General features: G+C 43.0%; 1 protein-coding gene across 1 annotated transcript in view; it reads left to right on the forward strand.

Moving 5' to 3' along the window:
• The first annotated feature begins 934 nt into the window (after positions 1–934).
• Positions 935–15,107, forward strand: part of LOC140373518 (CUGBP Elav-like family member 3) — a 58,132-nt gene continuing 43,959 nt past the window's right edge. Inside the window, exons 1-3 of the mRNA XM_072460050.1 lie at positions 935–1,018; positions 1,896–2,105; positions 4,154–4,236. Of these exons, the coding sequence (XP_072316151.1) occupies positions 1,961–2,105; positions 4,154–4,236 (228 nt within the window). The 5' untranslated portion in view covers positions 935–1,018; positions 1,896–1,960. The remainder of the gene's footprint in view (positions 1,019–1,895; positions 2,106–4,153; positions 4,237–15,107) is intronic.

Raw genomic sequence — 15,107 nt, forward strand, 5'->3', positions numbered from 1 at the left:
AAGTGTTATAATGGTATTTTTCACAATAGCTTAAAATGTAGACATTATTAAATTCAGTCAGAAACAAGATATTTAACGTCACAAGCACAAGAATAATTACAAAACAAAAATAACGAAATAAGAATAATAATTTAAACCAATAATCTTTGCAGTAGAGAATGAAACTGGCTCACACAAGTACCTCAACATCTTTTCACGCTTCTCGTACGTAGCGCTCACTGTCGACGGTCCCTTGCGGTTGCGTCACGAGCGTGATTGAAGCGGGGGAGGGAGCGGAGTGAGTGAGGGAGGGAGAGAAAGAACAGAGCCCGGGCGAAGAACAAGAAGAGCCGATCATCATCAGCCGCCGAAGACTCCGAGGACAGCGGACAGAAAACCAGAGCGGAGCCGGTGACAAAGCGGACTACAAAACAAACCACCACCGACACCCAGACACCGACGCCGCGCGCGCGCCCCGGACAACCCCTCGCCCGGTTTTGCACGCGTGCTGGCGACGCTCCGGTGAATAACCCCCGCGATTTGTCAGCTTTGATTCGCGCTCACGATTTTTTTTGGGGGGACAGGGACAAGCCAAGTTTCCTCCCGTGCGTAATCGCAGTCGCGCCGGTGCCAAGTTGCGCATTTTTCCTCGGACTCGTAGTTGTGGACTTGCTTTTGGCACGTTTTTCCATGTTCTTTGTTTATCTTTTCTTCTTTTTTGGAACAACTCGGGGCTTGGTCCGAACAGTGATGTGCGAGTAGCGCCTGTTCACCGCGGAGGCAGAGGGAGAGAGAGCGCGCGCGCACAAAGAACCGGAGCGCATCCAGCGAGAAGGAGACAAGGAGGCAAGAGGAGGAGGATCGGGCTGTGACGGGACGGGAGAGCGGAGAGCATCACCACCACCATCATCCCCCCCACACCCCCCCACCCCACCCCCCACCCCCACCACCCCTCTCCCCACATCAACAACAACAACAACAACAAAAACACAACTAAAAAACACACACCACAACCTTTCTACAGTCATTTCACAGACCAGTAAGTGTTTCTTTTAAAAGCGGTAGATGCGCGAACACGAGCGGCTTGCGCGTGCTTGTTGGTGCGCCTGATGCTGTGTGTGTACATTGAGGGGGGGATCGGACAAAGAGCATTCAGGGAGCCCCATGACATCCGTGTATGTTGTAACCTACAGCTGGCTAAACAAAGGAACTGCTCCATCGCAAAGATTCAGCCCCTTCTGCCTAATTTACTCACGACTTTACGCGCCGCGCTTGTTCACACAAACGCGCCCCTGCTGCAATTTGGATGAGCGTTTATTAAAGTGGAGATGGGCCATTATTATTTTTTGATTGACTCATCAGCATTTGCATAATTGTTTACTGGAATCTGGGGGAGCTCTTTGTCACAGGGGCGAAGTGAGAGCAGAAGAGGCAGATTGTTTTTGGGCAGAATTTGGGGACACGTTGGTGACTAGACGAGATGTACAAATCACACGTTGAATCATTTATCCGAATTTTTGAGAATTGCTGGATTTCTCTTCGCGAGGCGATTGCCAAATTTGGGCCAAAGGGTCTCATATTTCAGCTCAACTATTAGACACGTGATAAACAATCAGTTTATTTCTGCAATTGGCAATTAGAAAACCACAGATTAATTGCTCGTTCTGATGAATTATAACCAAATTTGATCAAAACGGTCACGTATTTCAACATAATAACACGTGATAAAAGATACACTCGTTTTTCATTTTCTAACAGATCTTGATTTATTTTTTTATTGCCATTTTGTAATTAGTAAACCACAGAATATTTACTGAATAGATTCTAGTCACAAACTATCACCATTTCCTCACACATTATCTTTGTCTAACGCACATTATTTTTGTTTGTTTTCCTCCTTTGGTTCCCTCTGGCAGCATCGGTTACCTCTCCCCTGGGAACCTTGTCCTGCTGTGTCCACACGTCTCTGCACGCTGTCCCGATGAAGGAGGCCGATGCCATCAAGCTTTTTGTGGGGCAAATTCCCCGAAACCTGGAAGAGAAGGACCTCAAGCCTATTTTTGAGCAGTTCGGCAAAATCTATGAGCTAACGGTGATAAAGGACAAATACACGGGCATGCACAAAGGTAAGAGCGACACTCGACGTGGAAGACGTGCTGAGGTCCATGCTTAGTCCTGGTTTAGTCAAGCTTTGGTCATGGAAATCCTGGTTCAGAGCTGGTTCAGTCTTTCTTCAGACACTATTTAGATCTAGTTTTGTGCTGGTTGTTTAGAGTCCTCGTCTGGTTTGATCCCTGGTTTAGATTTTGTTAAACCGATCTTTCAGGAATTAGTCTGGATTTAGTCCTCTTTTTGAACTGGTATTGTAGTTGGTTTAGTCCTGCTTTTGACCCAATTTTGTCCTGGTTTACTCCATCTTGTCCACTTAGACTCGGGTTGGACTTGGTTTGTGTCGTTCAAGATCCTGAATCAGATTTATTCCTGTCTTAGACCTAGTGTAGTCCTGTATTTCATAGTTAGTTCTGTTTTAGGCCTGGTTTAGATTCGGTTCAATCTATCTTTCTGGTATTGTTTAGGCTTGGTTTGTGTTGTTTCAAGGTCCTGAGTGGATTCTGGTTTAGTCCTGTTTTTAACCTGGTATAATCCATCTTGTCCTCGTGATTTTGACCTTGTTTGTGTTGGTTCAAGACTCCTGTGTTACTCCTGTGCTTCACGTAGTCCTGTTTTAGTCCTGTTTTAGTTCTGGTTTAGTCCTGTTTTACACCTGGTTTAGTCCTGTTTTAGTCCGGGTTTAGTCCTCATTTAGATCTGGTTTAGACTTGGTTTGGACTTGGTTTAGACCTGGTTTAGTCCTGGTTTAGATCTGGTTTAGACTTGGTTTGGACTTGGTTTAGACCTGGTTTAGTCCTGGTTTAGACCTGGTTTAGACTTGGTTTTGACCTGGTTTAGCCCTGTTTTAATCCTGTTTTAGTCCTGTTTTAGTCCTGGTTTAGACTTGGTTTAGACTTGGTTTAGACTTGGTTTGGACCTGGTTTAGTCCTGGTTTAGCCCGTGCAGTCACAATCAACCCTCGAAAAACACCGAGGTCTAGACATCTGAGCCCTCGTTGCTGCTCACGCCCATGAGTACAACGCATCACCATGGAAACTGTCACAGCGCGCATTTCTATCTCTTTTTCACACAATCAGAAAATGGCCACAACATTTCTGCCTCTGCCAATCAAACACGCGGGACCGAACGGTTGAGAGAAGAAAACAATCAAATATGCTTGAAAATGTGCAGGAACAAAAGACCCGATGATGGCCACAGAAATACGTTAACCATTGAAGTTCCAACAATAGTCTTGAGGCGGGCGGCGGACTCCTGCTGTCCCTCTGCGTCTCACACGAGTGCACACAGGGTCCTCTGTCATGGGCCAGATTAGACTGTGTGCTCCAATCAGTGTAATGGCCCCATAAGCCTGGATGACAGGGAAAGAGTTGTTTGTTGGAAGAATCCCCTCTGCCCCTTAAGCCTCCCGGAGAAGTGATGAGGGGCACGGCCAGAAGATGCATGTGTCTGTGTGTGTTTGAACTGTGTTTGACTATGGCTCCACTAACAGCGCTGTCGGGAAATGTCTATCTAATTGTCAAATCTTCTCTTCTTCACTCTAAAACTTTGAGCGTGTCTGAGATGTAACGGCGACCTAACCTGCTGCTAATCTTGTCTTAGTGCTGGTGACAGGTGTAGTAAACAGCCTTGGCCACCCTGATCTGGCACCAACAGTACGCACCCCTCCCCTCGGTCAGAGGCTCAGGTACAGCCCTTAGGGACTCAGGCGCTGTGTTTGCAGTGATCGTGAGGCATGCTTTAGTGGTTCATAGCACAGGTACATGAGTTAGCCCTGTTAGCCCTGCGCACACGTGTGTGCCGTGCTGTCGTGTGTGCCGTGCCGTTCTGAACCGTGCCGTGCCGTGGAGTGCTCCTCTTCTGTAGTGACTGATCCTGCTGTTTCCACAGAAGTGAACGTGCATGAAATACTTTCAGGACACTCAACATGTGACCAGTAGAAATGCTTTAAGACTGTGACATTACTAACTGAGTACTTTGTGTTTTAAGTGTGAGGTGAATATGCATCTGTCAGTGAAATCATTTGAACCCTTTCATTGCCTCTCCCTGTGCCTGCGTGTTTCAGGATGTGCGTTTCTGACTTACTGTGCGAGAGAGTCGGCCCTCAAAGCCCAGAGCGCCCTGCACGAGCAGAAGACATTACCCGGGGTAAGTCTCACAACACACTCGTCTGCACCTTATATAATTCAGTCATTTTGATGACCCTCCCCCCAAAGACACTGAGAGGCGCTGCTGTTTCCCCGCTCCACTCGCAAATAAACGGTCTTGCCTCGATGCCATTGGTTGCTTGGCTCCATCAGTAACTCAGTGACATAACCCAGCACCCGTGGGTGTCTGTGTGAGGACAAACACTCGCTCCAACAGGACAGAGTCACAATCAGCTCAGTTTCTCCACCTTCTCTGTCACTGTCTGTCCTCCGCCTCCAGTGATGGTTCCTGGAGCTCTGTGTAATTAACGTGGCCGTTCCCTCTTGTCTCTCGTCTCTCGTCCCTCGTCCCTCGTCTCTCGTCCCTCGTCCCTCGTCTCTCGTCTCTCGTCCCTCGTCTCTCGTCTCTCGTCTCTCGTCCCTCGTCCCTCGTCTCTCGTCCCTCGTCTCTCGTCTCTCGTCCCTCGTCTCTCGTCTCTCCTCTGAAACAGTTTGGGACGTGCCGCTCTCTTAGACGAGGCTGTATGAGCTCCATGTCTTCCTCTGGGCACACTGTCCCTTCTCTTTCATGTTCTCTCTGACCTGGTTTCTTCTGCAGTCAGTGAATGTTTTTGGGCCATTTTTAACTTGGTCCCAAAAGAAGGAAACCCACTCTCTCTGTGTGTCAGCTCGTATTCAAGACACCAGATTAGAGTGTTTTAGTGCTTTTTGTTTTCACATCATCAAGTCAAAACGGGGACAGAGAACGCCCCCGAAAATGAAGATTGGTTTCCCTCCACAGTGGAAGAGGATCAGATTACAATGTGTTATTTATCATCAGAGTGCTCGTCCCTGCGGTTGATTCGTGAGACTAAAAACATATCAGAGGAAAGCTTCGATATAAGGAAGCGTTACCCGTGCCCCGTCCCCCTTTCCTTTGACACAGACACATGCACGCACTTATAAAACACACCGCAATGACATAAATCCAATTAGGCCCTACTAAACAGCCTGACCTTTAGTACAATGCACCTTTCCACTGTGTGCTGCGTGCCCGTCTTCACTCACGCCGCTCTTTGTCCTTTTAATCATCGCTGTAATAACCTCCACTGGGCTTTACCTTCCTCTTTGTGTCCACGTCGTTGGGAATAGACTTGTTTTGTCGAAAGGGGGGGAAATTATCCGAAGGCTTTAGCAGTCGATAGTTCTGCCTCGTTCCCAGATTACCCGTGATAAGTATTCGGACCGCAGCGGAGGAAACAGGGAGAATACTCATTAGCGGTATACAGATTCACTAAAGAGGCAGCTCGCCACAATCAGAAGTCCAGTTCCCCAGAGGACGCCGGTGCCGGGGCGGGTGTGGCTATCGTGTGCTGGGTTCTCAATAAGCTTAAAGCCTTAATGAGGAGCATTACTGTTTCCGCTCGTGGTTTTCTCCAGTCTCCCCCCAACGCCGTAATTATCACCGTAATAAGCTGCGAGTTTAACAATCTCGCAGCTACGGCGGGATTTTGCCGTTTCATTTTCAGATCGCTGTTGTTTTGGTTTGGTTCTTGGTTTGTTTCTCTGTAATTACTGGGCCGATCCGGGCCAAACAAAAAACGGTACATAGTGCAACGTCGTCTCTGTCTCTGTGCGTAAATAAAGCAAAGCGAAATTGTTTGTTCGCAATAGCTTCGAAAAGTGCTGCCTTTATTCAACTCGAAAATTGGTTTTGTTGATGTGCAAAGTTAATTCCAAACAAATAATGAGAAGGTTCAACATTTGTGGATCATAAAGTTTGGACATTTCTTTCCAAAACTAAAAGAAAATCGCCCGTAGTGTTGTATTTGCTGGAGCGTAAACGAAACAAAGTTGCAACGTTAGAATGATTAGAGAGGAAAGGCAGTTTACCCATTTCTCAGAGAGTGCAAAAGTTTCTACATCTACTACTTTGATGTTCTTGGAGGTCGTTGCTTAAAGATGCACTGAGGAACTTTCTCCTGGAGGACGACTTGTTCAAGGGGTTTTGGGCGTTCATAAAGAGCATCTACGAAGCCTGAACAACTCATAAGACACTGTTTGTTCATTATGAATTAAGTCCTTGCTCCTGCTTTATTGAGGCTAATTAAAGTCTTGTTATTGTTACCACATGTTCCACAGTCGGCATTAAACGTGTTGACTGTATCTCCATAGAGACGAGCACACCACGCCGCTTCATTATGTCTTTCATGTGTTTTTTGTGCGCTTAAAACACCCGCGTTCAAACAAATGCATGCTGGGTCATTTTGATGCCATGCTGCGGGACGTTCCAGACAGCGAAATAGCATCTCCATGGAAACAAGAAGTCACATAAGTGCGCGGTCGTGTCACATGGTCATCGGGAACTCGGGGGAACGCTCGCGCGAGTCGGGGAAACCGCTCGGGTCAAACGCTGCCGCTCGACTTTCACACCGGGCGAACGAAAACAGCTGATTTATTGATGTAGCTTAAATATTTGCACACTTTAACTGAACGTTTTTATATTTAAGAGTTCACTGTTCGCTGTATATGTCACGAGAGCAACAGATTTGTGCAAGAATGACTCAAAATGTATTCATTATTATTTGTTATTTATCGTTTTTTTAAATACCGATGTAATGGAAAATGCCAGTGTGTTTTCTGACTCTTTAAGGAGTCTAATAACAACCAATTTGACTAAAACACAGTCAAAATGCGGACTCGGTGGTCATATTGTGAGTGACACCGAAGTCCCGAGGGCCTCGCGAATCCACCGCCTTTCATTTGGGGCGACGGAACGACATTTTCGCACAGAACTCTCTAAGAAAGCGAAAACGCCGCCGTCCCTTTGATTGCGCCTACGCTTTTCCGTGTGTGTCGTCTTCGCTCCCCCCCCCCCCCCGTCCTGTCGCGTTGCCACTCACCATCTCGCGCGCCACTCGTCTTTGTCAGATTCTCATTTCACAGTCGTTTACGGTCGCTCCTCTCGCTTAGAACCCTCTCTCTCTCTCTCTCTCAGCGTTTCCCCCTCCCTCCTCCAGATCGCCTTATCTCATTTCCCTTCCTCTTGATTAGTTGACCCTTTTGACCGTTTCACACCCGCATCGCCTCGCGCTCCACTTGCCCCGCCCGCCCGCCCCCCCACCCTCTGCTTCTTCTTCCAGCTTCACTTGTTAAGCTGCGTGATTAGTTTCTCACAAACATCATCTCCGTGGTAGCCAGAGCTCGGGCTCCGCCGCTGGACGAGGGGTTTTCTCCGTCTCATGCCGTAGATTCGTTCACTGTCGCCGGGTTTACGAGCAGGTGCTGGAATTGAAATTTATCATGTTATTTGTGTCTGGGGCCGGAAGATTAATCGTAATCAAATGGAAACGTGAGTTGAATGGTCACAATGAGTCAGCAGTCCTCGTGGGTGGGAGGGCGGCATCTCCGGGGAACTTAGTATCATTTATGGAGTCTCATCTTGCATAGAACCTGTTTGGATTTTGACATCATCGTTCTGAAATGCCCCTCGATATGGAAATGTGAACTAAATCTTACATTTTCTATCACAAACATAACTTCTGTAGCGACATTTGTAAGAAAGAAGACAGTTCAATTCCACTTCTGTCCAAATCGTTCAGCACTAATTTGTTTCGATTGTTGAAATAGTTCAATGATTCTCAGTTCATTTAATTCTAGTTCTAGATGTTCTAGAATGTTCTAGAATGTTCTAGATGTTCAGTTCTAGATGTTTTTGGATTTTTTGTGTTGTCATGATGCTACAGTTTTAAACTCTATTTGGATACTAGGGAATATACTTGATTCTCGATACCGATTTCGATACCACAATGATCATTAAAAACTATCCTTAATCAACTGTCTTTTCTTTATTAAACGTTGTGGTCCGTTATTAGATCTAAAGCATTCTAAAACTGTTCAGGGAAGGTCAAAGATTGTCCTGTTAAATGGATTTTTTTAGTATCGATACTTGCTCAAGTGAATATCTAGTTTCAATACTAGTTTTGGTATCGATTCGTATCAGATTTTCGATACTTTTGACAGCCGTGGCTCTTTGTTAGACCATTGTTCCATGTGCAGTTTATAAGAACTTTAATAGTTTCATACAAAGCACAACACGGGTGAAGTTCGGTTGGGCCGTGTTGACAAAAATGAACATCACGACCTTCTTTAGATTCCTCCCGTGACTCCTTTTTTAATGTCAATCCATCAGAAATGCGCTTAAACGTGCTTGTAAATGTCTTCACGCCGTTTAAAGTACGTCATAAAAAGTGAACGGACTGTAAAATTCAAAACACAAAGCGCAGGAACAGCACTTTGCACCGTTTTTCCCACACTCTCTGTTGTGGACGAACTCACACCTCGGCCATGACGCATAATACATGCGACAGACACACGTTTTGGACCGTTTTCCGACTGTATCCTACCGTCTACAACTGTCACCGAGCGCACGCCGTTCAATGTCGCCGAGATCGCTCCCCTTTGCTGACGAGTAATAACGCAGATTTCAACATTTTCGACGGAAGCAGAGCGGCGACTCCCTGAGCAGAAACCTTTGACAGAGGGAGGAGGGCTGAACAGATGGTCTTATCAGACTCGCTGTTTAATTTGGACACAGAGCGAGAGATGAGAGACGCGCAGCGATCGCGGGGCCCGTATTAGTCACCCAGGCGGAAATTCAACAGCGATTCCTACGAGTTCAGGCCCCCGATGTTTGACTGCGGTAGACGCGCCGCCGCCGTGGAGACTCCCTTTGGGACCGGGGCACATTAAACGGCGTAGTTCAGCTCTCGTAAATTGATTTATTTTAATATCTAGTTAAACGAAAGAGACTGAGCATCAAGGAGGAAAATCCTGTTTCCATAATTGCATAAGTTGAAGCCAAAGTTGTAAAGCTGGACAATTTGGGGAAATATCTAAGGTTTTTTTTCTTTTCTGATGAGCTTAGAGTCGATTTTAATGGCATTGAATGTATCTGTCTCCATGGAAACAAGCAGGTGATTCAAACAAGCCAGGTTACAAGTCAGATCTACATATTTTGAAGTGTTTTTGAGCAATGAAAACAGCTGTAATTGAATAAATGCCGTACGTGTGTTTGATGTCACGCTGTGGGATATTATAGGAAAAGCAGAAAATGTTACACAGTGCACCTTTAAAATCAGAACAGCGCAGGGATGTCACAATATAACATTTTAAACATCATGATTTTGCAATAATTCTGGCATCTAGAAGTTGTCAAAATATATCAAAAATAAGATAGTGATAAAGATAATAAAAATATGAACATAAAGTTTATTGTTTACAGTGAAAAAGGCTACAAAAAGAGCTGATTGAAAATAAAAATGTAAAAAAGTTAGGTTGTAAACTTTAAAATAGGGATATAAGGTGATATTTCTGCATTTCTACAATTAATTTCATATTTCATATTTGTCAGATAATTAAACCTCAACTAAAACATTTAAAAACATGTTTAGTTTTATAAAATCAAACTTTCTGAATGGTAAAGTCAAGTTATTGTGACATAAAAAGCCAGATGAAAAGCAGAGTATTGAGAATCGATTTTCCAAACAATTTAGTCCTCTTTAGTCTTAATATTTGAGAGACATTTGAGTTACTTAAAGTGCACACGACAAGTTCTCAAGGTGTTTTATTCGTCAAATCATAACTATTGTGTCATTTTTTGGGATTTTGGCCCTTGTTTACATTACGGTTGCTAGGTAACAGTTGTAGTATCACCTCTACCCCCGTCACATCGTCTCCAACCAGGAAGTAGCACAACAAACTCACCAAAACTGTCAACCTGGGGAAATAGCCACTTTAAATGAACTCCATCTTTGCTATTTGCTAATCACGTTCATTCATTCGTTCATTCTTGCGCCTTTCTCGCTCCATCTTGCGATTAATCCCGCCGCAGCTTCGTCCCGCTGCATTATCGCAACAAGAAGTCGCCGTTTTTCGCCCGTCTGATGATAAATAGAGGACGTTACGGGGCAGTCATTTTTAATTTGCCCGCTGTTAACCAGTCTCCCACCTTCCGTCAGCGGAGTCACGCCACATAAAGGTTGAGTGTTAATCATAACCTCATCTGCATTCATGACATGCAATATATACTGTCACATCCATTTACACGCCGCACCTGCCGCCCCCGCAAAGAGCCCCGCCGGCGCTACGGGCCGCTGCGGGCTGCGGGCGTGAACGTGCGCGCGGTGAGAGGGGGAGGGGGGTCTGCGGGGGTCAGAGGTCGTGTCCCTGCCCCTGTGCAATACTCAAAAGGAGCCGCCGCCGGTCTGGGAGCTGTAAAACTTCCCCGACCGCTAATGGCACAAAGGAACGTCTCCCCCGAGTTTTGAAGACACCGTTTTGTCGCTAATGTATGGCAGGACACGGGAAGGTTCAAAGGTCGCCGGTTGGTCGTGTTTCGGCTGGGCGCTATGGCAACACGCTATGGAGACGTCAAGATTTTATGAGAGTTTTTGTTACAATTCGATAACAGTTCGTGCGTACTTGTTGGCTGTGTTAAAACACTTTAGAGGTGTCGAGATTTTGTGGTTAATTTATTACTCAGAGGAAGAACTAAGGCATAATAATCATGACAATTTAAGTCAATTTTTGTCACATTAATACATGCAATACATTTGTCACTGTTGTTTGGTGGTTAAACTGCCATTTGTATCACGACGTCCCCAGTTAACATGCAAAAATAAGAACTAAATAGGCCAAAATACAAAATATATACTGCAAGCTTTGTTATTTGTTCATGTTTAATTACCAAAAGTGCACAGACAAGACCATGAGATTATAACAGATCACACAATTACAAATATTTATTAAGTAAATTGTATTTATCTGTAAAAAGGTGGATTTAAGTTACATTTTACTTCCCAATCTAAATATAACTCACTCACTGCTTCAACCGTTTTGCTGTTTCTGAATATAAATTCTTTCAAATCAACCCAAAAAATTATTAATCCACGAACAAACATTTGGTTGACCTTTTAATGCTTATTTATTGAGTATAAAATTGGATTATGTGTACAAATGGAGACAAATGTCCAATACAATGTAAAATAAAGTGAACTTATCTTACATTTTTTCCATTAATCAAATCAAATCAAATCAATTTATTTTTGTAAGGCCCAAAATCACAACAACAGTTGCCTCTGAGGGCCACAGGGAGAAATGAATCAACAATGTCAATGTCATTACAGTTGTTTTATTGCTTAAAAACACATTGAAAAATCTGTACATTTACTGACAGATCTGACTTGTAACTTGGCCTTGGTGATTGAATATCTTAATGCTAATATTTGCTAGCATGCTAATGTTAGCTTTTTTTTTATAAACTCATTGCGATGAATGTTTAGGCTGCTCAGAACACTTTGAGTGACACATGTGGACTGCTGCAAACGGTCACATGTTTTTCACGTTCAAAATAAGGTACAGCACCTTTAAAAAGTATAAGTATTGTGTAATATCATGTCCAATATATGGATTATCGTATGGCACAACGCATGTATCGTGCATGGCATCAAGTCGTGCGGGACACTACACTTACACGCTGAAACACTGTGACATATTTAGGACTTATCACATTTTGTTGTATAACTGTTACATCAGCATCCCCCATACAACTGTTTTCACCCTCGCACATGATTATGGTAATTCGGAAAAATGCATAATTCATGTTTTCATCTTCCATCTTGTCTCCTCTTTGCTTTGCTCGGAGCTGTTTGTGCACATATCTCCTGTAGCATCTCACACTTCCTCAAACCCACCTCCGCGGCTGGATTTCCTCTTCGTATCTTATCGTCTTCTTTTGTTCTTTCCCTCCGTATCTCTTCCTCCGTTTTAATCTGCAGTCGCTCCTGTTCGCTTTATCGCTGCCTTCATCTTTGGGCGGACCTGGAACACACGGAGCTTATACACATCTGTTTAGTGTAGGTGAAATTAAAGTGTGATAAGAGGCTTAGCAGGTGTGTGTTGTCATGCTTCGCTGCTGCAGGCTCCACTTCACCACGGGAACCCGACTACAGCCCAGAATATACTACACATTTACATAAAAGAAGAAAGTGTGTGTACAGTTTAGGGTTATATGGCAACACTCAGTCCTCCTGTTATTGATTGATCTCTTTTTGATTAAATTTTCAACAAACAACAAATCGATGCATCTTCTAATCACAAGGTTCACAGACAAGACAAAGTACTTTCTACTCTACCGTTTCACAGAAAAAAGTCTAAAATATTCCTCCAAATTATGAACGCTGCTACAGACGATGTGCGTTGCCAAAAGAGTTGTTGTGTAAGACTCAAACTGATCAATGACAACTTGAAATGATTTGACAGTGATTCAATTAAAATGTAATTCATTGCCTGGAACAGATCAAGCATTTCCTCTTGGAAGTGGAAATATTATGATGATGATGATGATGATGATGATGATTAGCATTATTTTATCATTATTATTTTATCATTATTATTATTATTTTCAGCATTATTATTATTATCATCATCATTGTCATTATTATTATTATTATTATGTACTAGTACTTAACCTATATTTTTTGGTCATTATTATTATTATTTTATATTTTCACTGTATATACTTATTTACCGTATTTTTCGGACTATAAGTGGCACCAGCCAAAAAATGCAAAATAGAGAAGAAAAAAACATATATAAGTTGCACTGGAGTATGAAATGCGGTTGCAAGTGTGAAAATAACAAATAATATCATACATAAGATGCTTCGAAGTATAAGTATATAAGTATAAATATAGGTATAAGTCGCACCCCGGCCAAAACTATGAAAAAAGGTGCAATTTATAGTCCGGAAAATACGCTAGTTTGTTTTGGTAAGTGCGAGTTTTATTTTTATTTATTATCTTTATTTTGTCGTATATTTTTAGATAAGACTACGGCTGCATTCACACAGACATCGCATCAATGTTGGGATTTAATTTGGAACTAAACCTTGACTAAACCTGGACTAAACCTGGAACTAAATCTGGACTAAACCTGGGACTAAACCTGGACTAAACCTGGACTAAACCTGGACTAAACCTGGAACTAAATCTGGACTAAACCTGGGACTAAACCTGGACTAAACCTGGGACTAAACCTGGACTAAATCTGGACTAAACCTGGACTAAACCTGGACTAAACCTGGACTAAACCTGGACTTAACCCGGGACTAAACCAGGACTAAACCAGGACTAAACCTGGACTAAACCTGGACTAAACCTGGACTAAACCTGGACTAAACCTGGACTAAACCTGGACTTAACCTGGACTAAACCTGGACTAAACCTGAGACTAAACCTGGACTAAATCTGGACTAAACCTGGACTAAACCTGGACTAAACCTGGACTAAATCTGGACTAAACCTGGACTAAACCTGGACTAAACCTGGACTAAACCTGGACTAAACCTGGACTAAACCTGAGATTAAACCTGGACTAAATCTGGACTAAACCTGGACTAAACCAGGACTAAACCTGGACTAAATCTGGACTAAACCTGGACTAAACCTGGCCTAAACCTGGACTAAACCTGGACTAAACCTGGCCTAAACCTGGACTAAACCTGGACTAAACCTGGCCTAAACCTGGACTAAACCTGGACTAAACCTGGACTAAACCTGGACTAAACCTGGCCTAAACCTGGACTAAACCTGGACTAAAACTGGACTAGACCGAGCCTAAATTAGGACTATAACTGGACAAAGTGGATATGGTGGACTATCCCGGGTCTTCTCCTGCATATTCCTCGATCGCGCACAGTTCTTACGCTGCATTTAGAAGCGATAAAAACAGAGCGGCTTCAGGGTTACAGCTCAAACACCATACGAGCCGCTTTATCTTTAGTCGGATCGAAGAGACAGATTTCACTTGATATTCACACTGGGCTGAGAAAACTATACGTGCAACACGGCGTAACTCCACACGCCTCAGTTTACAAATCCTCTTATGTTTCTCCACTATCACTCCAGCTTTTTGGTTCATGAAAGAGAAACTGTCCACGTTTTCTGCCCAAATCTGATATTTGAGACGCCAGAATTATTCATGAAAACAACAAAAATAATTGTCGACCATTTTAGAAGAAAAATTAAGTATTTGTGTTCAATATAATGCTCAAACATAGACCGAAATGTAAAGAACTTTTTATTATCTGGCTGTTTTTGTCACATTTTACTTAAATTCTTCTTTCAGAAAGTACAGTTTTGTAAAGCCGGTCACAAACTTGAGGAATAATACCATGATAATAATAGAATAAAAGACAAATAAAGACTTCTCTGTTGTTAGATCACAGTCTCAATAATCCTCACAATAATGGCAAAACTAAAAATTATACCGTAAAAATGAGTTAAAATGTTGATTATTTATCTTGATTTGAGTAGACATAACTCGTTTAGATGTATTTGACATGACTTCACTTGTTTCAGTCAAAAAAGTACATTAAAAAGTACCTTCCAGAAGTTTTTGTACACATTCTGATTGTCACTCTCTTAAGTTGAAACCCATACTTTTAGTTTAACATACAATATTTGGAAGATTTTCATTTTGATTTCAATCTATCGCTTCATATTTCAAACTAAAATTATTACTGGAGTTCGGACATGACACTTCCCCCTTTGGCTGCATTGTTTTCTTATTTAATTAAAGCTAAATTATTGTTTAACAAGTCATAAATATCATGAAACAAGTTATTTAAATCGTGTTCATGTTCATTTGTGCAGTGTCTTTGTCATCCACAGTCTAAATCATGTAATTCAGCTGAGCAAATCAAACATGCGAAAAAAAACTAAGAATGAGTACGAAGCCGCGTGACACGATTCGGGACATTTTGCGACGGCGATTCCAGTTGCATTTGCAGCACTTGTTTAAAACGTAGGATTCTTTCTGTTCGCTCAGAGT

The sequence above is a fragment of the Eucyclogobius newberryi genome, unplaced genomic scaffold (assembly GCF_026437365.1).
Source record: "Eucyclogobius newberryi isolate DKJ021-1_F unplaced genomic scaffold, fEucNew1.0.hap1 SCAF_3, whole genome shotgun sequence".
Lineage (NCBI taxonomy): Eukaryota > Metazoa > Chordata > Actinopteri > Gobiiformes > Gobiidae > Eucyclogobius > Eucyclogobius newberryi.